Source organism: Buteo buteo, chromosome 2 (assembly GCF_964188355.1).
Source record: "Buteo buteo chromosome 2, bButBut1.hap1.1, whole genome shotgun sequence".
NCBI lineage: Eukaryota > Metazoa > Chordata > Aves > Accipitriformes > Accipitridae > Buteo > Buteo buteo.
In genome coordinates this window covers 40,547,563-40,575,339 of record NC_134172.1, presented here as the reverse complement: position 1 = coordinate 40,575,339, position 27,777 = coordinate 40,547,563, and the positions used below count along the sequence as shown (strand labels likewise).

General features: G+C 36.1%; 1 protein-coding gene across 3 annotated transcripts in view; it reads left to right on the top strand.

Moving 5' to 3' along the window:
- The window catches only part of TBC1D5 (TBC1 domain family member 5), a 325,080-nt gene that overhangs the window by 178,465 nt on the left and 118,838 nt on the right, over positions 1 to 27,777 (top strand). For all 3 annotated transcript variants that reach the window (XM_075051907.1, XM_075051919.1, XM_075051928.1), the window contains 6 exons: positions 1,757 to 1,824; positions 7,963 to 8,065; positions 14,429 to 14,517; positions 16,009 to 16,059; positions 16,148 to 16,217; positions 21,544 to 21,716. In XM_075051907.1, the coding sequence (XP_074908008.1) occupies positions 1,757 to 1,824; positions 7,963 to 8,065; positions 14,429 to 14,517; positions 16,009 to 16,059; positions 16,148 to 16,217; positions 21,544 to 21,716 (554 nt within the window). The remainder of the gene's footprint in view (positions 1 to 1,756; positions 1,825 to 7,962; positions 8,066 to 14,428; positions 14,518 to 16,008; positions 16,060 to 16,147; positions 16,218 to 21,543; positions 21,717 to 27,777) is intronic.

The window sequence follows — 27,777 nt, the reverse complement described above, 5'->3', positions numbered from 1 at the left end:
AAGCCCATATCTTGTTTGTATTTAGTGTGGTACTCTTCTTCATATTTAACGTAGAAGGAAAGTGAGATTTGCTTGCTGAAACATGGAAGTATTAATCATAGGCATGTTGGTGGCTCTGCAGCCAGCATGACTGTGCATGCCATCAAACCATTCTTGCATCCAGCCGGACAGAAAGTTGTGTCAAAGGTAAAAGATTTAAAGTGTTGATGCTGTAGTTTGTGGTTATACACAGTGGCACAACCTTCTTTCTGCCTGTGATGTCTTTAGGAGACAGAAGACAAAGGTTAACATGTCAGAGTATGGGTCAGGGGATTAATCTATAAAACAAAGCCACAGGCCAAAATCAGGCATAGGAGTGAAGAGCGAAGTAAGTGCCTTTGAGTCTCTGCAGTGACTTAATGTTTTACCCTTTCAGTGTCCTGGGGTTTTGCTTCTTTTTTGCAGTGCAGTTTCTGTTTTCTTCATCCTTTGCTCTGATAGACCGGGGTGGGAGCAGGGGCAGGGGGTTTTCAAAATGGGATGTAGCTGCATGAAAAGAGCTGCGAGTTAAAAAGTTACTAGTTTTATGTAAGAAGTTGTCAAGGATATAAATACTTCTAAAGTTTGGTGGTTTTTTCATAGGTTGAAACACAAATACAGAAGCTAATTAACTTTTTCTTTTTTGTTATTTTACCTTCGTTCTGCTAGATAACATTAATTTACTTTCTCTTTTTTTTTTTCTGTGGAGTATAATCCACCATGGCAATGCGTTGCTTACAGGGGAGCAAGAAATTCTGGAACTATTGTAGCCATTTTTTGTATGGTATTTCATTCACTGGTGCTGCTGCTATCTGACAACTAACCTGCATGAAAAGACTGCTATAGATTTTGTTCCTTCTGTATTTTGATCAATATTGCTAAGCTACCCTTTACAATAAAGAATAGGCTTTACAATGCTTTTTCTGGAGCATACAAACATCATTTGCTGACTTCTTTCAGGTTAGTTTTGCAAAATATTGGTAAACAAGGCATGAAAACCAAAGAAACAGAATGGAAATGGTCATCAGCACAGATATAGAAGCAGCTAAACCTACTTCAGACTCTTTTATTTAATTTTTTTTTTATGAGGTGACAGTGAGCTTTAAATACGCTGCTTTTCCATATATGAACTTTCTTAGAATGGCCAGTCTTGATCTGCACTGTGTATGTGTACCATTAGAATGATGACATTTTCATAATAGGTATTTGATCATCATACATTACTTGTTCGATTTTGCCTCCACTACGACAAACTAGCTTACTTCCAAACAATTTCTCAGTCTGGAAGTTATAGCAGCTTCCAGTTAGGGTCCCTACACTCATAGGAGAAATGTAGTACAGTACGGTGATACAGACCTTTTTCTGTGAGTGAACTACTGAATTTTTTTCAGTTGAGCTGCTGGTTCTGGTAAGTTTGAATTTACTCTACCTTTCTAAATATTCTTGCTAGACCTCTTACAAGTAACTCACAGACCTGCAGCTATCCAGTGAGCAAATGGAATGAGCCTAGAACAAGGATCCAGGAACCCAAATGTTTTCATCTCTGATCTAAACTGACTTTCTCAGTTGGGCTGGTCACCAGCGTTCTTTTTCACTTATAAAATATTGATATACCTATCTACCAGGAATGTTGAGGATTAATTAGTTAATATTTGTAAAGTACTTTGCTGACGTAGTATATAAGCCTTAAGTATTAGTCGAAGTCTCTGTTTCATGCAATTATTTTTCCTTCTTTCAGAGTCTTTGGAATAAATTTTTCCAGGATAAAGAGCTTCGAGCAATGATTGAACAAGATGTGACAAGAACGTATGTAGATCTTTAAATATATATATATATATATATATAAATTTAGGTTCTGCATTTTCATGTGGTATACATTATATTGTGTTTTCTTGATTTTGGTTAGTGGAAGAGTCAGGATTGTTGTACACAAATGTGTAAAAACATATATTAAATATATAAAAATACAGCTTTCTTGGAGTAAAAAACAAGAAAATGGAGTTAAACATTAAACCCTGGAGATTTATTGGTATCATTGAAGAAAAGCTCTTCTAAATTAAGATATTAAGAAATGTATTGCTATATGAAATTTAAAGTAGAGTTTTCCTTATGAAGCAAAGAGGCGGTAAAAGAAACTGAAAGGTCTTTTGACTAAATTATGATCATAATACAAGATTGAACAGATGACTTTCTTTAATTCTTAACACTTATTCAATCAATAATTAAAAAAAAGCAGTTTGTAATTAGTAAGGGAAATGTCATTCATCTAGAGAAGTTAAGCATTTCTTTTTTTATTTATCACTTTTCTAGTGTTATTTGTCACATATGCCTTTTAAAATTTGTCCTAATATTACTGTGATTATGTTTTCATCTTCTTGGCCCTTAGGTCATTCCTGTTTAGGAACTTGTTTGAGTTAGAACACTCAGTTCCTGAAAACATTTCTTTTCAGAGTGGAAGCATTGACTGATGGATAAATCTAATTAAATTCAATTAGTGGTTTGCTACAATGTGAAATTTTACTGTATTGCAAATATTTTTCCTTATAACTTGAAAAAAGTGATGATAGTCATAGATGTTACAAATCCCAAGCTCACACATTTTCATTTACAGAAACGAAGTCATGCAGAAGAAATCATTGCTGTCTGGTTTTGCAATATTTTATATGTCCATCCCTAGACCCATTCTTGAATGCATTTTGCCATGAGATGTATAATTAAAATCTGAGTATGCTTTCATGTGCATTCTCACAACAGATGGTATTTTTTGTTTGTTAAAGGAAACAGTTCAGGATGTTCTAAGATTAAAATATATACGTATCTAAACTATAATTGGAGAATGAAAAGTTGTAGGGAGGTTATGTTGGATGTAAGACTGTTACCTAAAGAGAGAGAGAGAAAGAGAGAGAGAGAGAGAGAAAGTCCAGGCTGTCACTCTGGCAAATGGCAGAGTGAGTAATATTCACTAATATCAGTAATAGTGACTAAAGAAATTTCCATTTATGTATTTATGGAAAATAATGTCTACTTGAAACAATAGCAGCATACATTATGTGTCATCAATATCAAAATAAGGCAAACAATGAAGGAGCAAAATTTGTCAAAGTAACATGAATTTATTTGATAAACTACATGCATTTATGTGTACACCTGTTGTTTGCCTAATCATAAAACAGTGTGCATTTTATGTATACATATGTATCTCTTTGTAAACTATCATTAATGTAAGAAGCAGAAAGTTCTACATTCCTTGGCTTTGGAATGCAAGTACCCTCTCTTTAATGTTGTCCTTTTAATTTTCATTCTTTAAATAAATTCCTGGAGTTACAATTTAAAAATTTGTCATTAATTTACAATGCTTTTCATTAAAGGTTAAAATAATTGAATATTATATTCAGTTACCATAGTCATTACCTTCTAGCTTCTGTTTCTTATTTAATGAACATTTTTATATTCTTTGTCATTGAGTTCAGTACTTCATCATCCAACAGCATCAAGTAAATAATGCTGTAGAGAGTGACGCTAACTGCACAGAGAGTAGCAAACCAGAGTCCCATCTATCAAAGCAGTAAAAAATTTCCTCTATTATGTTTTTATTATAATTCTCTGAAGTGTAGTAATAATAGATGGGAGAAGTGGGTAGAAATATGCTTTTAAAATTGGTATTGGTTTAAATTGTTTTAAATTTCAGAATTCTGTTACCTAAAGGGAACTGTGATAAAGTTTGTGTGTGTGTGTGTGTTCGTATGCATTTTGTGAATCCTTATCTCACCTAATAATTAGATTTGTAAAACATAGATGCTCACAACTGGACTACTCATTCTTTACAGACTATGTGCCTGAAGAATTTGAGGGCACAAATCATCTCTTCCTAAAGTTAATGACTAATATAGGTCTGATAAATCATGGTGTAGAGAATCTTCTGTAGTTCTGTAATTATAAAAGGCTTCTAGCTCACCCGTACCTAACTAAACTGTAGTCACCTAAAGTCAGGTGAGAGTAATCCAAGCCATAATGTCTAAATATAATTTTTTGCCTGATGCATAGTAAGAACTTCCAATATTTACAAGGGAAGTAGAGAAGGATTTTGTTAAGTTAGTCCTAACTCATTAGTGATCAACATTTCTAATTAATCACCTGACATTTTTTACAGTAGTTGAGAGTTTCAGAATGGATTTTCCTTCAGCTGTCTAGAAACATGTACTTTTGAGCTGGAACCAAACACCACCTCTTTCTATCTCAAGCGAGAAGCTTTTAAAAATGGGGGTGGATGAAGGGTAAAGGAGGCTTACTATAATCCAAGTAAAAGCCTTACTTTAAATGTAGATAGCAGTACCAACCAAGTTATGACTATAATACTGCATTCTATTATTCTACTAAGAAAGGAAGGTGTGTGTGAACTAGCACCATAGTAACTCATAACAGACTTAAGAATGCAATGATTAATTACTGTCATTCAAAAGATGTACCAAGCGACAATGCTGATTTATTTTGTAGTGATTAAGAAGGTAAGTGATAAAGAAGAATTTTTAAAAATATTCTGCAGAAATGGAAATCAGCAGATCGGCAGATGAAAGGGCATCTAGCTACCAGTCAAACCAAAATACTGGTCTACTTGCTGGCATCACCTTGTACATCTAGGATTGTAAATGGCTAGATTTGATTACCCTCTTTCTCCTTCCAGTATTTTAAGGAAACAAAATGCTTATGGGGCCTTCCCAGTAGACTAATCAAGTGGATTTCTTTTCTTTTGTAGTAGTATTTTTATATATTGGTCTACCTAATTTCTGCTTCAGGAGTAAAAATCACAGTTTAGGACAATGGAAGCTGCGTGAAGATGAGTAGTGGTGGGTGCTGCTGTTTCAAACTCTCCATCTCCCAAATAAAAAAAAAAAACCCACCCATAAAAAAGGTAGTGGAGAAGGCATTAGGCAGCAACATCCTTCCTAAGCATATAGAAGAAATGGGAAGAAAAGCAATCCATTCAGTATGAACACAGGAGACAAAACCTAGTTTCTGTGTAAGAGGAGGACTACTGGAAGGGAGAGCTACCTTTATACACCAGTCTATTCCTTTTCAAAACAAAAGTGAGCTACGGGGGAGCAGTTATTATTCTTTACCAAACCTTTGCAGTTGCGAGAGCATCTTCCATTTTTTCTGGTTTAGTAGCTTTCCTCATTCCAGCTGAGTAACAGAGTTGGGGAATGGCAGGGGATAGAATCTGTACATGAAAGAAAAGATGGTCACTCTGTGGCTGTGGTTAAGAGCCTCGTTTCTGTCTGCCACCAAATTTGTTTCATAAAGTATTTGTGCATTCTTTTATTTGGTTGCCAGCCTAAGTTTCTTCTGTGTCAAAGTCTGGCTGCCTCTGGTGTAGGGGCCCCTAAATGGGCTAGAGAAATCTTTGAAAAGATGACAACTGACTCATGCTGGTCTTCACTTTCAGAAAGCAGGGACTTCAGTGTGCCATTTTTGAATTGTAGCAGTTGTAAAAAAGGCGAGCAAAATTCCCATGTCCTTACGCAGTCTTTCTCAGAAATGTAATTAAATGTAATATTATAGTGTTGATGAAAAGTATTCTTACCTTGCCTGATCTGAGGATACTGTATTTCTAAAACAGTGCCTTAATCATAAAATGACATTCTGCATAAAAATCCATCCTGAACTGATAGTTCCCTCATGATCTCTTGTATTTACATTTACTATAATTAATACTTCAGCCAGCTTATTCCTGAGTTCGTTATTATCCTTTCTGTCACAATCTCTGGTATTACTAGATTCTCACAGATATCTCTGTGTATTTTTGAGTTTTCTTTGTTAGTCTTCTTTTCCTAAACTTCATAGGGCAGGCCTGAATAACAGTCCTTCAGAAATAATCTCTTCAAACCCCTAAATTATGTCGATTACCATCTGCTGTAATGCACTTTTGGTCTCAGCTGTGTCCTTCCTTTACAGTAATATGATTAGTACAAGTGCATACAAGTTTCCAAATGTTGGTCTACCATTACCCCCACCAGGTGCCAGGAAAACGTTACACCCCTCATCCCAATGCCTTTCTCAGGGCTTCAGCATTGCTGTGTTTAAGCCACAGTGTCTTCTCTGCCTTGGCTCTTGATTCAGGTCCTTCATCCAAGGATTTCAAAGCATCTTTCTAGCCTTAATTAGTTACGTTTCTGTGCTTACCTGTCACCACCTCTGTGAGATGACTACAGTAATTATTAACGCTAACAGTTTTATCTGAAGTAATTTATTATAATTCCCTATATTGTTTCTCTGTGACAGGCTTTACAACAGCCGTAATGTAACTGGTCTAAAGTTTAGCTTCCTAGCTCAGACCTGGGAAGCAGGAAAAACAAAATTTGCTTGAGGAAAACTTATCTGCAATCCATGTGAATTCATTTACAAACTGACAATACTGTAGCCTTTATTTCAGCAATCTAGCCTGAGGCCTAGCATTGTTGTCTTTTTAAGTACCCTTCTGTTTTCCTTTGTCCAACTTTACCTTTTCCTTTCTTTTTAGTATTCTACCTTTCCAGATTTTTGGTTTTATTTGTTATTGCTCCATATAGCTGGATGTGGTTTGGAGTGGTTGCTTTATGAAACATTTTTTGCCATCTAGTTACTTCTTCAGTAAGCATGAAAACACTTTTGTTTGTGCACTTACCCATTACAGTACGTCCTACATAACCACTTTATTTCCTACCTCCAACAGTCAAGGAACAGGATGCACAGGTGAGAGTTGCTTCAGAATAGTTACAGATTGTAAATATTTACATTTTCCTGGATTATACATATATAACAGGATTTTCCCAGAAACTTTTTTCACTTACTCTCACACTAGGTCCACATCATACTGTTTCATTTAAAGGATATTTGCCCTGCCAGAGTATCAAATGGTTTCATAATTGTAAAGTTTATTTGAGACAGCTACTAAAGACAGTGGAACGCCTAATTATGTTGCATCACAAAAGATGCCAGTAAGATACATTGGAGCTTAGGATACTGGTTTTCATGTCAATTATGAGATATTTTAATAATCTTGTCATTAAAATGCTAATAATTTTTAAAATGTTCGTGAAATTTTGAACCCTTCTGTATGTGGTTCTTCTGACATACTCTTCTTTCTTCCATTTTACTCCAGTTTAGAACTGGAAATGTTACAAACTTCTTTAACATATTGTAGCTCTTGTACTCTTCCTTTGTCCAACTTTTGTCTTGAGAAAAATGAAGAGCAGGGATAAGCACTGTTTGTGAAACTGCAGGGCAGACCGATGATCCAGTTACAGTTGCCAACCTAACACAGATTAAAAAAATGAAGGCATGTCATATAAAGTATGTTTTTTCTCTATGGAGATTTGATCTTCAGTGCTGATTTTTCCAGTACCTGAATCAAATTAATCAATAGATAACAGGAAGGAGAGGGTAGATCTTTGCTTCAGCCATTGCCTCTCATTCTGTCTCCTTTCATTGTGCTTCAGTTCAACTTGTTTTCATGACATGGAGGAGCAAAGGAGCCTGATTGTTTAGGCAGGAACATACTCATATGGTACATCATTTTATTTTGATTAGATGCTCCAAGTCATTCATTTTTAGTGGATTGGCTGTTTGTAAGAAGCTGATGATTAAAACAATCTGCCATTGCATTTCATTCTTGCAGATCTCTAGTTTTGATAATATTAGAAGGGATTACTTATTTAAATATAACTGATGATATCATCATATCATATCTATCATCATATCAGTAGCGGACTGATGTATATTAAACATGATTCAGAATTTTTGTTGCAAAACAAATGTAACAAGTCTTTAGAAGTGTTCTTATTCTTGCAGAGCAGTGGGAAAGCAGCCAAGGGAGGTGCTGTCCTACCTAAAACCATTTCTAGAAGACCAGCAATTGAGATTCTGTGCGCTATATTGTTTAATTTTGCTGTATTTCTTCAATTTCAGCTTTCCTGAAATGCAGTACTTCCAGCAAGAGAATGTGAGGAAAATTCTTACAGATGTTCTCTTCTGCTATGCCAGAGAAAATGAGCAGTTACTTTATAAACAGGTAATGAAAATACTGTACAGGTGGCATTCATTGACTCAACATTTTCTATACGGTTTGACAATAATGTAGTTCTTTTGTATCTGAAGTTGTATCATAATGCTAAAGTAATCGAAGAGCGGCTTGTCAACTGGATAGTAAGAAAAGTAAGCTCATTGAATAACATATGCTTTTTCCTCATAAGAGTCCCTCAAATTGTTTTCTTTAAGGTTGCTAAGTTATCTAACTTCAAATTTCTTTATAAACATCTTTTTCTTCAGTGTTGGTTAAGAAAGAAAATAAAAAGAAGGGCTTTCTCTGTTTAGATAAAGAAAGAAAGTATGCAGCAGGATTAAAAATGGTGCTGAATAAACAAAAGACATAGTGACTTATGAAATTTAGGCAAAGTTTACTATTTTAAGTTTTACGTAATATTTTAAGTTCTTCCTCAAAATGCTAAAGCCATGCGGTATGTTAGCAAATAGATCCTTTATCTAACCCTGTAGCATCCAAATATAATGCAGCTGACAAATGCTCTTGACTGAAGGATAAGGGTGCTACAAATACCACTTTTATAGTGTTACCTAAAGGAGAGCCTGCTCAAACCATTTTTGATAAAATGGTAAAAAGACCCTTAAAGCTGCGCTAACGGTGCATCTATATGGATGCAGGCTAAATTAATTTAACATTTGTTCTGAAGGTTTTGAAGTGAGTACAAGCTTGATACTAAATTAATATAGCAAGACCAATATGCAGAGTATCAACGCAAGTGTATTTTATTTGTTTCTTCAGGCTATTAACTGTAAAGTAGAGACTGACAAACTAAGGGATACTCTGTGTCCATGGGCAAAGGATAAACTGTAGAGCAGCAAACTTTAGGTAGACAGAAATTTTTTCATGACAAAAATACAGAGGTTCAGAAAATGTGAAGATTTTTATAAGGCACTGTATGCTTTCATGCATGGTCTGTGACCACTCAGTCCTCAAGCCAGGAAATTAGTGGTGTTTCTCGAAAAAAACGACACATATGAGTTAAAGGAACAGTTACTTCTGAAGAACTGTCTTACAAAGTATATCAAAAATCAAATTTATAGTTATCAAACATATGAAATCTCTATCAGTTGGTTATTTCTCATGTTTGACAGACTGTGAGCAAGGAATAGTCTTGCATGAGAACAAGAAAAAATGAGATTTGTGAGCTGTATTTTGAAGGGCACTGCTAAAGAAAACACTTTGGCAGTATTCAGCCTCCCCTTTCTAGTGAATATAGGCCAGAGTACTGATGATGGGAAAATGGAAGAACACATTCCAGCTAATTTAGTCTATCATTTATTGAATAAGAAGTATTATTTTACTCTTTGATATGTCTTAAAAGGACTTAATTACCCTCTGCTCATATTTAAAATCCTCTTGATTCCTTACGAAGAAATAATACCTTTCTGCATAAGGATGGAATATTTAGCCAGATCAAATTTAAAAAAAAAGCCCTGAGTTTCATCACAAGCTGTTAAAGCTATTATTTTCTACTAGGTGACACCCCGTTTAACATAGACCATATTGTTAATAGTTATGGGATTTTATTGAATTAATGAGACTGTTATCATGTAGTAGAATGTCTTGCTGAGTTAATTGAAACTGCAGAGATTATATAAATGGTATTAATGAACTTTGACTGCCTGATGCCTCAGCTTTAATAAAGACTGCTTGGTGGGCTAAATGAACATAGGCAGATAAAAGAACAGGTTCAATTTTGCGAGCCTACAGGCTGTTGACAAAGAAAACTTCTTTACCTCTGTTTTCAACTGGTGTGCATCAGTAGTGCAGTAATTCCAGGAAGGGGTTGCCACAGGACTAAGGGGAGAGGTGAAGTGCAGAAAATCAAATAAATTTTGATCATGAAAAACTGTTGATTTAATCTCTCTGAAGTGTGTTCAGTATATCACCCAAGTCTCATGGTGCTGCGCCAAGTCCACAAAATAGCAAATAATTGTGGTTTTCCTCTCTTGTTGTGGACATGTGTCACTTTTATTAGGAGTTTTTCTTTTTTCTTACCTCATTTTAAAAGGGTGGGTTTGTTTGTTTGTTTGTTTAAATTAATGCTCCTGTTAACTTATGAGTAACAATCCTGCTTTTTTGTCCCGATGTCCCTCTCTTTTTAGATAACATTTCTTTCATGTCCATCAGTATCCTTCTCTGAATTAGCTAATAGGAAATAGGGTATGTGGTGGTGACAGGGTATGTTTTTTTCCCTCTTTTAGCAAATACCTATGTTGCAGTCAATCTTCCTGTCCTACTATTTTTATTGGTTCTGTTTTTACCATTGACTTAAGCCCCACTTCCCATAATTTCCACTACATCAAAGCCTAGCATACTTTCTTGAAAGTAATGGTTACTATTAATTCATCAATAACAGATCACCTCCAAGCTGCTCCTTCTACAGTGACCTGAATACAAAGTCCAAATTAAGGAGTTTGTCTTCATATTCAGTATCCATCATGGGACTGATCCTGTTGTTCTCTGTGAGAATTCCTCTGTCTCGTTTGTATGACCACATACAAGAGTTACATTTGCTATTGGAATTATAACAATTGGCCAATAAATGAAAACTTATACTTCTGTCTGTCAGCCTCTGTACAGGACCCAATGTTTCTCTTTCAAAATATTTGGAAAAAGTTATAGATCCTTGACAATTTGCATGCTTATAAATGTAAATAAAGTGTATCTGAAGTTTACAACATTTTATTGAAACTATTACATAGCATCAGCATATAGTCTTACAAGAAGCAATCAATAATGTTTGTTTAATATGCATATATGCATGAAAGTTGTCTTTGTAGTGGGGTTTGTGGGTTTTTGACCAGCATGAAGTAACATTTTATTTGATGAGGAAAAAGATATTTCTGTCCCTAGTCAAATGGAGTAGAAAGTTGTGAAGCTGTATTACAGATTTTAAAGACAGAATCCTCACAGGGATTGTTGAATTTTTAAATAGCAGCTGTAAATATAAAATCTAAAGAGAATAGTATATTGTATTTAAGGATATGTAAAAATTACTCTTAGCATTCTTCTGTAAGACTGGTGCCAAAATTCTGGTCCTAGTTACACTGAAAACAAATAGTGATGATTAAGCTAAATCACTAGGCTAGCTATTGTTCGCTGATGATTTGATTGCCCTTAGAGAAGTCAATACAATTTTGAAATGCATTGATTCACTTTTCATTGTAGAAATGCTATATTTCTGGTTTTCTTTCTAAACCATAGGCTGTATTATGAAATCAATATTTTGTTGTAGCTGGGAAGTGTCATAAAATTATCTGAGCTCTGTCAACTTATTTATTAGCACTAAAGAGTTTTAGTAAACTGCATCATTGAAAAAATATGTGTATGCATATTACACTGGTGGCTTTTCTTGCCAAGCTAAAAATCTCTAAACATTTGAAGTACTCTTGTAACTGAAAGATCAGAGGTATCTTTTTGAAATCCTGATATTTAATCATCTGTTTGTTTTGGTTTTGTTATATGTGGGCAGCCACATTATGATTCTACTTTATTATAAAGTTGATAGATTATTATGTTGGAAGAATGTATGATGTGCTTTCATCTTTTATAACTAATTCTTATTTTATGTCCTCTTTCTTTTTCTTCAGCTTATATGTTTACAGCTTAGGTGGTAGTTTTATTAGACAGTCAAGTTTTTGGCATTTCCATTTCTCTTATTTCATGTTAGTATATCAGGGCGAATAAAAGATTAGACATGGAGCTGTTAATTAACCAAGGGCTGTGAGTATGTATGAAAGTACAACCCAGGTTATCTACAGTTTATTTAAATATTTTTGCCACTTATATTTGTTGTCTAATCCTGGACCTATCTCCCTGTCTGTCTTACTCCTTTCCCTCTTGGTATGACCATAAGACTCTGAGAAATCTAAAGCTGTCAATTTGTAATCTAACCCACGTTGTTGTGTCTGGGAATTTTACGTCAGTTCCTGAAATCTAGTGGCTACATTAGGTTTAATCTTTTTTTTTTCCTAACTGAATTTCTATTTAGTCTTCATCTTTCAAAGTAGTCCCTAAAAGTTCAGAAGTAGGAAGAGAAAGAAAACATCCAAACTTCAGTAGTGTCACTGTCTTTAGCTTTTCCCAGTCAACTGACTGCTATTGCTGCAACCCTACAGTTGAGGTTATAAGTCATCTCAGTCCTGGAGAAATTAAAATTAAATTTCCTAGGATTTCAGTTGATAGCACACAGAGAAATTTCCAAACCTCTTTTTTTTCCTTCAGCGCTGCTAGGTATTGGAATTTCCTCTTACAAACAGATAAGATTCACTAACATGCCTCTGAGCACACTCGAAATAGATAATGATCTAGAGAGGGCTTCCACATCTACCTCTCTGCTCAGCTTGGACCACTTAAGGAACACCCTATTATTTCCAGTAACAGTTGAAGGTTTTTAGTAGTTAGTGGATCTGTTTTATACATATGAAGCTGATAAGCTAACTCACTGATATTGAATACTCCTCAAATGCTACATGGAATATCAACTGATATACCAGCAAAGCAGCAGGGTAGCCGCACAGGCAAGTCTTCCGTTGCTCACGTCTGTCCATCACTGAAAGGGCTGGAAAAGCAAGTGGAGAGGCTTCCTAGCTTGGAACTGCAAGCCTAAAAGTAGAACAGCTCCTGTCTGGGGACCCGCCATCTGACTACCGACAGCAGCCTGAAATGCCTGCGAGCTTGATGGGCCAGCCCCAGTGCTCTTTCTGCCAACAGGATAGACAAGATGGTCTTCCTGGCACCCTGTCTGCCCAGAGCAGTCACCTGCGGTTGGGACTGAGGCTCCACTTGGTGACGTAGTTGCAGCTTTGAACGGCAGCACTGCTGGCAGCACGCTCTTCCTTCCTCCTACAGCCGGGCAAGGACTTCACCCAGAGCAAGACCCGGCACGGGTAGCCTGGGTGCCTGGCACCAAGCCCCAGCTGTAGTTGGTGGGTTTGGGCTGAGCTCAGGAGTTCCCTCCCCTTGGAGTGATCCCTGTGTCCAGAGGCAGCCAGACAGGTCTCCACCCTTCATCTCACATCCCTTCCACCACCAAAGGGCTCCCCTCACTTCTTTCGTATGGGTGACCCCCAGCCCGTGTAGCTTGCATAGTTCCTACCTGCCGTCCTAGTCTACCACTGGAAGCCCAACTGCCCTGACACAACCGAATTCCCCAGTCATGTTACGCCAAATCCTCCTTTTCCCTGATCTAATCTGAGGGAAGGGGCTGAATATCTGCTGAAGATGAGGTTTCATTCTGCAGGCTATAGTTTTACCTGCCAGTGTGTAGCTGCTTGCCAACTGGATTGTTTGTTTCCTGAAGCGGTTGCTTCTGCTCCTGGTAACAAATTGACAAGCCCCAGGTGAATCAAGGCAAATCAAGACTCCTTTTTTGTTCCTGATGAGCTCCGGGTAAAAACACCAATAACTGGCCTGGGTAGCCCAGCCATGCCTCTAATGCTGGCCCAAGTCCTCGACTATCCACCAGTTTTTTTCTGTTCTGATGCCTGCATGTTTCTGTATTTTTTCTGTATCTTAATATAGATTGCATATGTAAGTAATAGTCTGTAATGGAACAGTCTCCTATGCGTTGTGTTAGTATAAGTTTATTTTTAATATTGACATAACAAATTAAATGAAAAAAACAAAACCCAAACAACTCATTTGATTTCTCATGTCCATAGGAATCATAGAATCATAGAGTGGTTTGGGTTGGAAGGGCCCTTAAAGATCATCTAGTTCCAACCCCCCTGCTATGGGCAGGGACACCTTCCACTAGACCAGGTTGCTCAAAGCCCCATCCAACCTGGCCTTGAACACTTCCAGGGATGGGGCAGCCACAGCTTCTCTGGGCAACCTGTTCCAGTGCCTCACCACAATTTCCCAGATAGCTGCCCTTGTCTCCTCTGAAGGCTATTGTTATGCTTTTATCTATGGGTTTGGAACATTATCAAATAAAAAAATAATTCAAAATTTTGTAATTTGTCCCTATTGCAGATCTTTGTACTGTGGAACATGATTGTAATTATCATAAATAAAATTCATATTTATGAATTTAGATCTTGGAGTAAACTGCCAGGTGCAGCGTTGCCTACCATTGCCAATTTGTTGTCTGTTGTGTTCAAAAAAGGGACAATAACTTGCTTCTGTATTTTATAGAAGAATAAACACTTGGATTTAATCAGAATTTAAGATAAAAGCCATTGATTATGAAACCATTCTGTTAAGAATGTAAATGTTCATGCTTTTAGTTAGTCTTCACCTAATATTGCTGGCTGCCTGATGATATGCATTAGGAACAATTATATGACTGGAAAATCTTACTATACTTTTGCTTCCTTTTGTGTTTAGGGTATGCATGAACTTTTAGCTCCCATTGTCTTTATCCTGCATTGTGACCACCAAGCTTTTTCACATGCCAGTGAAGCTGCACAACCAAGGCAAGCATTGTATTTTATTTGTATAGTATTAAAAATCTGCTTTCATAAAAAAGTAAGTTGGCTGGACTAGAACTTAGAAACATGTCTTCCTTAATTCTTTGTTTATAATTGATAAATTGATGTCAGAAATTGTTGCATCCTTATGCTTTGATGAGAATGTCCTTATTTCATCTTCCCTACTACAGCTTCTGAAAGGGGAATTAAAAGTGTAGACATTGGCCCCTTCACAGATAACAGCTGGCAAAAAAAGGGGAGACAAGAAACCTAAGGAAAACCTTAATCGAAAAGCTTACATAACTACCTACCGCTTCACCTCATTCTTATTGCCAGAAATGGTTTAGTTTTTGTCATTGCAGGTTGGAGGCAGATTAGAGAACTATAGTCATAGAACATGTTACCAACTCTCTTTTCCTCATATCTTAAAGGAAAAAAAAATCAATGTAGACAGATTGTTGTGATTGATATTTCTTTCATCACCTGCAATGTTGTAGCTGCAATATCTGACTATCTTTTGACTTGGTAGTAACATTAAGTTTACCTATTGATTCTCTATTTCACTCAAACTGTGTGTGTGTGTATGTGTGCGCGTGTAATCATACACATATATATAAAATATTACATCACACATGATTGTCTGACAACCAGATTCAGGTGCTTTTTTTCTTTCCCTATATGTAAAACTTTTTTTAAAAAAAAAAAAAGTTGCCTTCTTGTATCTCTTGTGATATTTAAGTCATTTCTTTTCATCTGTCTTTTTGCACTCTCTTTTGGAGTTCAGCAGTGAATAAAAGCCAATTTAATTACATGTACTATATAATGTAACCTCTGTTAGCACGCCTCAACGTGATTGTCCAAAGGCAGTTAAGCATAAGGATGGAGATTATTTACAAGTGTGTGTTTTTATTCAAAGTCTGTCCTTAGATATCCTGAAACTACCTAGAAGATGCTCTTCAGTGCTAAGTAACTTAAAATAACCATGTGTTATGCACAGCATTCTGTTCCATCCCCACTGAAAAAGTAGAGCTAAGCAGCAAAGTAGATGGAAAAGGGGTGCTGTCACTGATTAATTGCTGTTAAAGTACAATAAAAATACAGGCTATTAAAACAAAATAAATTAATGTTTTGATACTGCATATTTGACCAGTAACCATATTTTTTTTGTTTGGGACAAACAGTGATAGATTGTGCAGCAATCAATTATTCTAGATCAAGCATATTCAAATAATACATTGTGACATTCAGTAATTTGTTATTTGGAATAATTAGATGGTTACTTCATTGTAGTGCAGACAAGGCAGCTAATTTGGTTTTGATCTTTGTAAAAAGGAAAGACTTCATTTGTTCAGTGGAGTTGCTCTTTTTAATTAAAAAGGCTAGTTTTCTCATTTGCACTTTATATGAAAGTTGGCTTATAAATACATAATAGTACATGCAGAACACTGACCAAAAATAAACATTCACATTTGGATTGTTCACTGTTGCCTTTTTCAGTGAGGAAATGAAAGTTCTTTTGAATCCTGAGTATCTGGAACATGATGCCTAGTAAGTGTTAACAACTTCCTTTACGTTTAGTTTGCTCTTATTTGCAATACATTATTTAACACCAAGTTTCTGGTTTTTTCCCCTTCAGTGCAATGTTCACATGTCTTATGAAAACTGCAGAACATTGGTTTTCAACTTTTGAACATGACAGTCAGAAGGTAAATATTGCTCTAAAATGTTTTTATTGTATTTTTAAGCAAAGGTGATTTTTAATATGATTCAAATAATTTGAAGCTAATAAGGCATCTTCTCTTAAACAACTTGGTTAAAGCAGGTTCAAGCAAGTTTACATTCTTTAGAGGTTCTTCAGAACTTGGTCATAAGCATGTGTGGAAAGTCTTCCAGCTGAGAGTTTCTATCTGTTGAAAGATCACTTGGTAATCAAAAGCCAAATGTGCAAACACAGATTCACCAATCTATGAGTGATGTTCTTGGGTAGCATTCGAAAGAATGCCTGTCATAGGCACATCTGTGTGCCCAAAACCTGTGCAAATGTCATGTTAAATAAAAGTATATAGGCAGTGTTTAAATTAATTGAGGCTTGAATTGTTTTCAGCTGTTTACAATATAAACAATTTGCTGTGAAACCAAAACTTTAATCATAGCCTGTCCATCAAAGGGCAGGGTAAATCTTCCCCTGACTTCATCACTCCATTTCCTTACTTTATTTCTTCTTGACCTCAGGGTATTCAAACAGAGGGAATGTCTGTGCCCTCAGATATCCTGTGTAGCTATACAGACACCACTGTATTTAGTATGTTGCTTCTTTGCAGGGACCTTCCAGGGACTATCTAGTCCTTGCCTGTAACTGTTTTTCATGCATGGCATGAGGGACAATTCCCTCAGTCAATTGATCAAGATTTCCTTTGAATATTTTTTCCTGTCTCTTTCCCTGTTTACATTTCTGTCTTTTTTTTAATACTGAAAAATGATTTGTGTAATGGAGTGTATGTAGAAGGCTCTAGAAAAACATAGCTGTGTTACAGGTATTGCCAAGACTTTCGGTGTATTATATCGTAAAAGAGTTGTCCTCCAAACTTAGTTCCAGCTTGATTCACTTCAGCATTTTTCACATAGACCGTGGGGTGGGTATGTAGAGTTAACAAAAAATCAGTAAGAAATTGGTTGGGTTTGCATTTCCACATGTGTGCACCAAAACCTATATTTGCAAACTGTAATTAGGGAGTACTAGTTTGAGAGGTGTTTTTTTCTTGTCTGTTGAGGGAAAAGGTGTTCACCCAAGACTCACTTAAAAGCTTCTATTTTCTTTAAATGTATCTGTGTATATATTTTATTAGACATGGAGCACTGGCATCTTGGCCTAAGCTATCTACAGTTATAAATTACTATTTGGATTTGGGTTCTTACATAGTTCTCAGTAACTAAGGATAAAGCATATGAGATACAAATTTTATGAACTTATTACATAGTCACTTTTATTCCAACAACAAAGCTGAGACATGTTTCTCTGAGTGTAGCTTTTCAGAATTCAGTATATTCAAATGCATTTGAATGTTCCAATTTCTGTGACAGAGGTGGTAAAGTCTGAGGTTGAATTTTATTCTGGGAAATAACTAGGTCTGCTTACAGATTTGCAGTGCTTGGGTAGAAGGTGAAAGTTTACATTGCCCTTTCCAGTCCTTTCGTGGCATAAAAAATTAACAATGCAAAGCGCATGGATTAATATCTAGTTGTTTGTTCTTGTTCTTTGCAAACATGTATAATCTTTAATAATCCTTTCTTGTACGTATGCCTTTTACAGTCATGACTTTGAGGGTAAGCTACATAATAAAGTCTGAATCTTCACAAAGGAAGCAATGAAAGCATGTGCTCTGAGAGACATGTTACATTTTATAGCCTCTAACAGTTGGTTCCATTACTCCCAATTGCCATTAGAGGAGCTTCTCCAGCTACTCCATTCCCTAGTGGTTAATGAGAGAAATCTGTCCATGGTTTATACTTGTACTATGTCCTAGCCTCTCTTTACTGCTGTAGCATTTGTTTCCTAAATGCATGAATATATAAATTGTATTAGTATCGACTGCCAGCCATTCCAGTTCATGTTGTGGTAGGTAATGTTTTGTGGCAGGATTTAGTGACTCTGTTCCTAATGCTTGATCTGAATTTTTCAGCTTCATTTCACTGGTACCCACATTTAAACTGTTCTTAGAGGTGAATCTGATGCTCTCCTGTAAACAGTATATCATATCTCTGAGCCATCCCTCTTTTTGTCTTTTTATTGTGAACTGCATCCCTTTAGGATTGATCACTTACATTTCGTGTTAGCAGTAGATGACTAAACCCATGCACTTAATTTTTTTCCAAGACTTAGAAGCTCACAAAAAGAAAACAGGTGTTTTTTCTCATCTGGCAACTTAATATATACTGAGTATGGGCAGGGGCACAGTATCATGTTGTCCACTTGGCTTCTGTGCTTTAGGCACAGGCACTGTGAGTCACTTCTAGTTAAACATTTTGGCGGCCTAGTTGTACTAGTTTATTTGAGCATCTTTCTGTTTGGGCTGTTTCTTTCACACCAACTGATGTGATATTTTGGAGCAATTTCAACTGACTAAATGTATTGTCATTTTCTCAACCAAATTGTGTGAGAGGAGACAACAGACCTATCACATGCACTCTAGTCATCCACTGAGTTTCTTGGTGGAATGCACCAAATCGGGAGGCATGGACAGTCAAGGCATTGATTATTGATTGCAACTGCTGTCCCCACAGATTCTGTCATGCTTTGAAGATTTCTATTAATGGGGTGAATTTCTGAGATGCTCATGAACCGCATTTTGATGGATACCATTTACTTATCTCATGCTTTTAAAAATGGCAAGCCAGCATATATTATTTGATGCACTTAACCATGTTGATAGTCAGTCAGTCTGACAGCAATGTGTCAGTGCTGCATTATGCCAAGGTGCACAAATGCTCAAAGTGACAAATAACTCCAGTTTTGGCACTCCTCCGTAAGAGAAAGCTTGCATTAGTTTTGATACTTAGAATCTCTTGACGCTTGAGCTGGTGTTTAAGGGTCTGCCTTCTAATTTCATAAAGATGGCTTTAAACGCACAAACAACTAATGATATAAAGGCTAATCTGAGTAACTAGCTAGTCTTCTCATATTACAAGTTCAAATAAGTAGAAAGATTCTAATATTGAGATTTCTATACAAGAATCTATGCCTATAATCAAGGAAAGTTTAAAAATACAGAACTTTTGAGTCGTCAGAGTTGAGTGCATGCAGTGGTCAAGCTGAAGTTAAACTCACATTGAATGAACAAGAATACAGTTCATACCCCAGATGTGTGCCAACTGATGGACCATGCACAGTCTAGGAATATAGAGAGTTACAGACTGTTATGGTTAGTTTCAAAGATAAATTGATATGTACATGAAAAAAATTACTATAGACTGGCATTTAACATTAAGGCAATGTTACCATATCATACCGTACTTTAGGAGTGGGTTTGTGTATAGATTAGAAGGAGATTAGTGGATACCCTTTTTCAGTATTTTGCATTCTAGCACATGACCAAGAAAACAATGAAATGGGTCCGAAACAACAATAGGAAATAGCCATACAATGGAGAAACAAAAATCAGGATAAAAAGAAGACTGCCCAATTTGGTGATAAAGAAGTTAATGGAAAATTAGAAAAGGAGGTAGGAGAAATATCCTTTCTTAACGTACCTGCAGCTGTGAAGAATTTTAGTGTTTAAGTAAGCAATGACATTGCTTATTAGCCCCTAAGATGCTAGCTGTTTATTTTAAATTTCTGTTTGGTAGAACAGAAAAGATTTTGAATGAAAGGATGCCATTTCAGTGAACTTTATTTGACAGTCTGAGGGAGCTTTTGTCAAGCCATTTGCTAGGGCATCTTAAATGAATATGTCTTGGTACCACAAAAGCATGGCAAAACCACTGCACTGTAATAGATCAGTCCCTTTGCTGCAATTGCCATAGCAAAGCAACAATTAAGCAGATTTTAAGGTACAATTTATAATCAATCAGTTCTTTAAATAGAAACATTTTACCTGAAATCACTGCTAGCATCATACCATATTTTCTGCAGTACAGAAGTGGAATAATTAAGAAAAAATATTTCAAGCAAAGGATATCAGCATAAAAAATAGGCTTTTTGTTAGAAATTATTAAGTTTTTGCTGCCCACTTGAATGTTAAACCATGTTGTAAATGACTGAAAAATGTGGGTACTTCTCTTCCTTCCTCTTAAAATGCTTATACAGAGAGAATGGGGTTGAAGAGGCACTATAACCATAGGAAACAACCTTGGGGATAGTTTATACAACAAAAAAATCCTTTCTTTGTTATTGAATTTTAAAAATAATGTGCTTTTTACTGTATTGAACCAAGTCAATTTGTCTTTCAACAGTTTAAGCTGTAATGAAGTCTTCTGAAATTATTTACCCTTTGACCTTGATAATGCTTCTTTATCAATATACTGGGCAAAAGGGTAGAAAAAACAATAACTATCTTCTAAAATGAAGCTTTCAGGTCAGAGAGCCATAATGACAGATTATAACAAAGTCATTGCAAAATCTTCTCTTCTTACTGTTCCAATTTTCCCTCTTTTATAACTTTAACATTGTTCCTGACAGCCTAATTCTCCATTTCCCTTTCCCCAATCTTTCTCTTGATAGGTTTGACTTGTTCTTTTTTATTTCTCATCCTCCTTTTTACATGTTTCCTATTCAGTGCGGTTCATTACTTGCTGCATTTCTTTCTAGCGTTCTGTGTCTTTTTCAATAATACTTCACTCTTTTGCAGGAAGAAGAAATTTAAAGCATTATCAGGTTCAAGGGTGCTAATACTTCAGTAGTTTTCTTCCTCTGTGTTCACTCGGTGTGTGTCATGTTCTAGATCATGACATAGTTTGCACAACCTTTAGGTCCAACCAACTACCTTCTAACCATCAGCTTCATCTCACTGTTCTATTTCTTTTTTGTTTTAAAAGTTTTCTGATGCTTTATCAAAGTTGCATAGATTTTGAGGTACAGCCACCAGATTTTCTGGGAAGCCTGTTCAGAAAGGATTGTTCAAAAATAAGTTATTTCCTATTTGGTATGCAATTTACTGTCCTCTGAGGGCATATATTCTCTACTAAGTTACCATTCTTCTGTTTTGCTCTGGAATGACTCAGCCTGCTGATATTAAAGCTAAACTAAAGCTGTCAACATTTTGTCAGAGCATGAAAAGTAAAGCACACACATAAAAATTGATGCGCAGAACGAGGGGATGAACCTTGGCACGCCTGGGAAGGGGAATCCCACAATACCTTCCACAGAATTGGATGCTTGACATTACTCTTTTGCTGGAAAAGAAACAAATTATTAATATTTTTATGTTTCTTTGGAAGCCAATGATTACAACAAAACAAATCTCTTGTAGACAATCCCTGTAGACAATGAGGCTTTATGGGATGTTCTTTTCTTTCCCCTGTTTTCTGTGTCTACAGGAGAAAGATGTGATGATTACACCTATGCCATTTGCAAGGCCACAGGACTTAGGCCCATCTATTGCTATTGTAGCAAAGGTAAACCAAATTCAGGATCATCTGCTGAAGAAACATGATATTGAGCTGTACATGCATCTGAACCGACTGGAAATTGCTCCACAGATTTATGGCCTGTAAGTGTTTGCAAAGCATTATTTAATTTAATTTCTTCTGTTTATAATTCATTACATTAGGACATTTTTTTCCTTAAATTTAGGGTTAGAGGAATGGGACTAAAAAGAAGTACTGCTTATCTCTTAGAACTTACTCAGTTGGCAGCATTACAGTAAATGACACCCCACTGTTGTATTTGTGGCAGTGGCATTTCCAGTGCAGATAAAGTCCATTCAGCTACATATTAGAGAACTTGACAAAGACTCCCAGTGCAGTGATGAAGTACATACTGAATCGAGTGCTTATTCTACCTGTGGTTTTCCTATAAGAAGGAATGGGATAACAGGACACAAAGAAGCGGGAAAGGGGAAAATTATTATCACTGAATGGTTTATTTACTTGATTTATCATCAGTTCAGTATCAGGGAACTTTCCTCTATTGCAATAACGGGGTTTTGGATACTGGTAATTCAGGTGTGGTGGGGCATGTTAAAAGTTAAGGCATGGAAATAATAAAGTGTCTGTACGCAGAGTCAGCCCAGGTGGTCTGTTTTCCATTAAGCTGGCTCAGATCTGTTCAGCTGGTTGTATTGTGTGCCCCTGTTCCAGGGGGGCTTCTCAGGCCAGGTGCGACTTTGGATGTGGCCTTGTCCACGTGTTTGCACAGCATTGCATCCAAAGCAGTTATGTCTGCTATAGTCAGTCTGGGTCAATACAAAGCGGGCAACTTGGATGAGCCATGAGTAACTGTGAATTGACTGTGGTTTTGAGGAAGAATTTCGCCTTCATTGTTTGGAATTCTAGACATTTGATTCATTTTGATTATTCCTTAAAGAAATGGCAAGCTTTATGTGCAGTTGCAGTGGCAGAAAAATGACACTTTAAATTTTTTTTTACTTTTTGCAGTGATGGTGTGAATTTCCAAATATAATTGTGAATTACATTTAACAACTCAATAGAAAGTGTAAAAAGGGAGGGAGGAGGGGACTGTGTAAATGTCAGGCCATAACTGCAATACTTAAGATTAAAGTCTAATTTGATGTTACAGTAAAATGGAAAAATGCTGAGACATCATATACCCTCAAGAGGAGAGTTGAACTAAGACTAAGTAGTAGTCCCAGACTTACAAATAACATATATTAGGAAGATAAATGTAGTTCTACAAAACTTATTTAAGTAGTTTTGATAGGAATGGGTTACAGGGAGTGGAAGAATAAGCCAAGTAAACTCAAGGTATTAAAAGTATGAAGAGGCCAGATTGTCCTATTATAGTATTTTTTGCATAGTGTAGAGTTGTGTATTTTCTTAATATCTTCACTAGTCTGGAAGAGAAAGCAAGCATCCTTAATAAACTTCAGGGGTAGTAATGAATAAGTAGGCAGTATAAATATCAAGGAAAACAAAAAGACGGTGTTTCTTTTTTATGAAGGCTTATGAAAACACGCAGAAAATAAAATAAGATAAGCCTCAGAAATTTGCAAACATATTTTGGGGCAAAAATAATTTGTACTGTAGGTACTTACTTCAGTATAAGACTTTGCCTTTCAGTAAGAGAAATAATTGAAAGAAAAAATTAGACTTTAGCTCAAAACATAACATTATAATAACAGAAGATTGGTGCAGTCTGGTGTGGCATAAATAGAACTGAATCTGAATAAAGAAATTTACAGCTAAGGGAATGAATTATGAGAGAAAGCTTCAGGCTGACTATCAGGAAAACCTTACTAAGAGAGAGCTGTTAGGCTGTAAAATAATATATCAAAATTAACAAAGGAAAAACCATCAGAATATTTTAAAGACAGGCTTTGAAAAGCTCTCACAAATGGATAGTATCATAGAGAATGAGTCTGCATTGGCAGAAGAGGAAAGTAGGTTGCCTGTGAGGTCATATCCTTCTCTGATTTCTGACTTAATATAGAGGACAGGAGAAAAAGAAAGGGAAAGGAACATGACTATGTTGTATTATTCTCACCTTTAATGATGTCTGAACTCTTCAGAATAGTAATTTCCAGTAGTGAGCCAGCTGACAGTCTCAGATGCTGGATCTTTTCCTGTATTTAACATTTTTTGAACTAGAAACAGCATTTCTTAAACATAATAGGTTATTAATAATTGCTAAACCTAACCCAAGTGCAGAATTCATGTGAGCTTTTTGTTGAAGTTTATTGTTTTGCTGAAGTTCGTTGGATTTGCCAACAATAAATATTCATCTGTCAGCCTTGATATCACTCAGAAAATATACAAATGGTAGAAGGAAGAGTGGGAACTTCCCTCAAAAGATATTATGGCATTCCTGGTGAAAAGTATCAACAGTAAAGGCTTCTGTTTAGTGGCAGTGTCCCCTAGCCTGAACAAGTTATACAGTTTACTTATTTAAAAATGCAGTATTTTACACTTTGCATCCTTCTATAACCTTCTGGGGTAAGCTTACTGACTCTGTATTTTCATACAGTTGATTTCAAACTTTGATGTTTACAAATAGTCCTTTTATTTTTCAAACACCAAGGAGACTTGTTCTGCTGGGAGGCCAGGTACCCTAGTGCGTTGTACATTTTCACATTCAGAAACTGTCCTTTAAAATAAAATGCGGTTACACACTTCTTGAAATCATGCTTACCTGCTTACAAGACCAGCTTTAACAGGCATTTCAGTACATGTGGTATGACTCATTAATTTCGGTTGCTGTCCAGTAGTGCAAAAGTTGTATGCTGGTTTTGTGGAAAAGTATACTCATTATAGTGTTTATCATATCAATGTGAAAAATCTTTATTTTTTTCTTCATCAGTTAGTTCTCTGCAAACCGTGGTGTCATTAGCCTCAGCCTGGTATGCCAGGCTGCACGCTGGGAGGTGCCATCAGTTCAGAAGAAACCTTTTCCCTAGGTAGTTTGCATTTTGTAAAGTTTTAGCTCAAGGGAGTGGATTTCTGTATCTTCTGGACGGCATGAGTGAACACACTTCACATTACCTGGCTATCTCATTTCGTTGCTGATCAGAAAGAGGACTCTGTTAGGTATAGCAAGGTATAGTAGGGTCCTGGCTATGCCATACTTCTGTGCTCTGGTCATTCAGGTTGGTGTCATATACAGTAGGAGCCTTAGCACAGGAATTTCTGTAGCTGGAAATTTTGTGAGACTGCACATTCATTCACTTGCAGTCAGCTGCTGCGTATCCCTGTGGTAATTATTCAGCTGCTATTAATATCAGCCAAAATGGAACCAGCAATACAGAGATAAAGGCTTTGTGCCTTATCATTCTTCAGTCTTCTTTATTTGCCGTGTCTCTAGCTTGTTTTTAGACCCTAAGATAATGTTTTGCAGAATAACATTGTTCCACGTTCCCAGTAGCACTGTGACTTGCATACAGTCTAAGCAAACTATAAGAATTATCTAATCATATCTAACTTTGTACTTTGTAAACTAAAGCACAAGAATGGTTTGAAAATAAATGGAATTGATTACAGTAATAATTCAGTGACATGCTTCCTGATAATAAACTTTTCTCTAAATAAAAACAAAAAAATGTGAAGATTGAACAAAAAGATTGGATACTCTGAAGGGTTGACGGATTGAATATCCAGTTTAATTGTAAAATTAGATGAGTTAACAATGATTAATGTCCTAGATTAAATGGTATTCTAGTGTTAATTTCTTTGACCCTTACATCTAATTCATGTTAAACTGCAAAATAATTATTGCAAAACCATTCTGCAGTTTCTGCAGTGGCCAGTGTGTGTAGTGGCAAATTAAGCAGGTTGTGCTCTCAGCTTGAGAAAGGACAAGGCTTGAGTCTTCATATATCTGTATTTTAGGACATTTTCTTCCATTTAGGGTAATTTGTAGTAGAGGACTTCTTTTACATTTCATTGAAAAGATGAATCCATTGGAAAAGTCCCGCATAATATCATTGTACTGAGGGTTTCAAAGAGAATTATACTGCATCAAATGAAATTCTCATAGAACTACATGCAATAAGTACAGCCACATCATGTAAATATATATGATAAGGTTGTATAGAAATAATGCATACAAAGATAATGACAAGGCATAAGTGTAAAAAGCTTTATTTAAGAACAAAAATTAACTGTTGGCATAAACTCACTAGCTTCTGCATCATAACACTGATGGCAGTATTATATTGGTTAAGCAAACTCTTTCTAAGCACATATCCAATAGACAATAAAGCGCATGCAGAAGTGAGTGTAAATATTTCATGATAGCTTAATCTCAGTACAAAAAAGGCCTTCTTAGAACATTCGGTGCCGATGACTTTGCCTCCCGCTGCCACTCTGCTTTATGGTGATCAATCAGATAGACATACTGCCTACTGCAGTTCAAGATGCAGTTTCAGCCCTTTAGGCTGATACCACAATTATACTTCAGGAAGAAGTCTATCTCATCCAGCAAAGAAAAAAAAAAAAAAAAAAAAAAAAGAAGAGAAGGATGCAGACTAAGTTACAGGGTAATTCGGCACGAGTGTAGATTTGAAGGTAGCATTAGAAAGGTTATGTTACAGCAAAGTCAACAGCAGATGTGCTGCTCCACTATTACTATTCTTAGTTGCTTTGCTATGAGCACTGCTGTGGGGCATCCACCTGTTTTAGTTTCTCTCCCATGCCATTATGGTGCCAGGCAGTATTCTTTTCCATAACCATATTGGTCTCTGGAGGGAGAATTTAAAGGATTTTACCTGTGCAGTAAAGGAACATAAATCATATTCATTGTATCCAGGAAAAAAAAAATATATATCCCACTAGTCATCAGCATAAGAAATCTTCATGATCTCCAGAAAAAGTGGATCAAAGATCAGTGTTACTAAGGAGAACTTTACAGATCATCCAGGATACCTGGGTTTATTTTGGATTCTCACACTTCACAAAAAAAATAAGGGAGATAATATATGGCATGGTCCAAACCAATTACAGTTCCTCTGTAGTTTTTAATCCAGTGTCCCCAATTAACCGGACAGCAATTACAATGAAAGCAACTTTGAGCTATTGTGCATGTAGTAGGGGAACCACCAAAATCTGGCCTTGCTATTAAAATAAATGAGTATCTAGCAATGGCTAAGACTAGGCAAATACAAAGTCTTTCTGAACAAAGTAATAATCTCATTTGAATGCCCAGGACCAAATTAATCCTGAACTCAGTAACTGGTAGTGCTGTTGATTTCCAGTAATTATTTTCTGTTTGACTTAAACAAAGCATTACATATAAAGCAGATTTTAATGGAATATAAATCCCAGCTTGTCTGTCAGTAGAGGCCTTGCTAAGGATTTACTGCCAGATGAACAGGCCTTTCTAAGAAAGGTTACCATCCACTCTTGGTCCCACAAATTAAGAAGAGATGCAGTCTACTGGATTTTTAGATAAAGCTTTTGGGGGATGACTCAGACATCTGAAGACTTTACTATGAATTCTATCTTGCATAGTGAAAAATGTGTTGTAAGAAGAAACCTGTAAGTTCAAAGTTAGGTGACAGAAGAAAACACATCTGAAGCTAATTTAGAAAGCTACAGTATATTTTGATGGAGAGAGGGATTGCCTTACCTACTCTTGACATACCAGTTGTATTGCAATGGTTTACTAACTCAAAGGATTTGCTCTGTGCAAGTAAATGTGGAAAATTCTTGAAGCATCAGGGTAGGTATCTTACTTTCAGACCGCAAGCAAATCCTACTTAACTCTAGAAGCTGCTTTTCTTCTGTTTTGAAGTGAGACTACTCACCTTTTCCTGTTCTTAAATGGTAGATATCTGTTGCTCATTGTTGAGTTTCTCCAAAAAGCTTTCTGGTTTGTTGATTGAAAAAATGTGTATTTCATTTTGTGCTGCTTCTTGTTGTGTATTAGGTTAAAAATTACAGTATGATGAGCTTCCGATTTTATCCTTTTTCGCGACTGTCACAAATAGTATTTTAGTCTTACCTTAGACTTAAGATTTTAACATATACATAATGTAAAAGCCCACTCTATAAACAGAATGAAGGATTGGTTGAGGTGTCAAAAGTGTTCATCTGAGTTTTACTCTCCTGCCTCATAATTATGTGCTGAGATGATAATGAGTAGTACTGGATGGCTGTGAG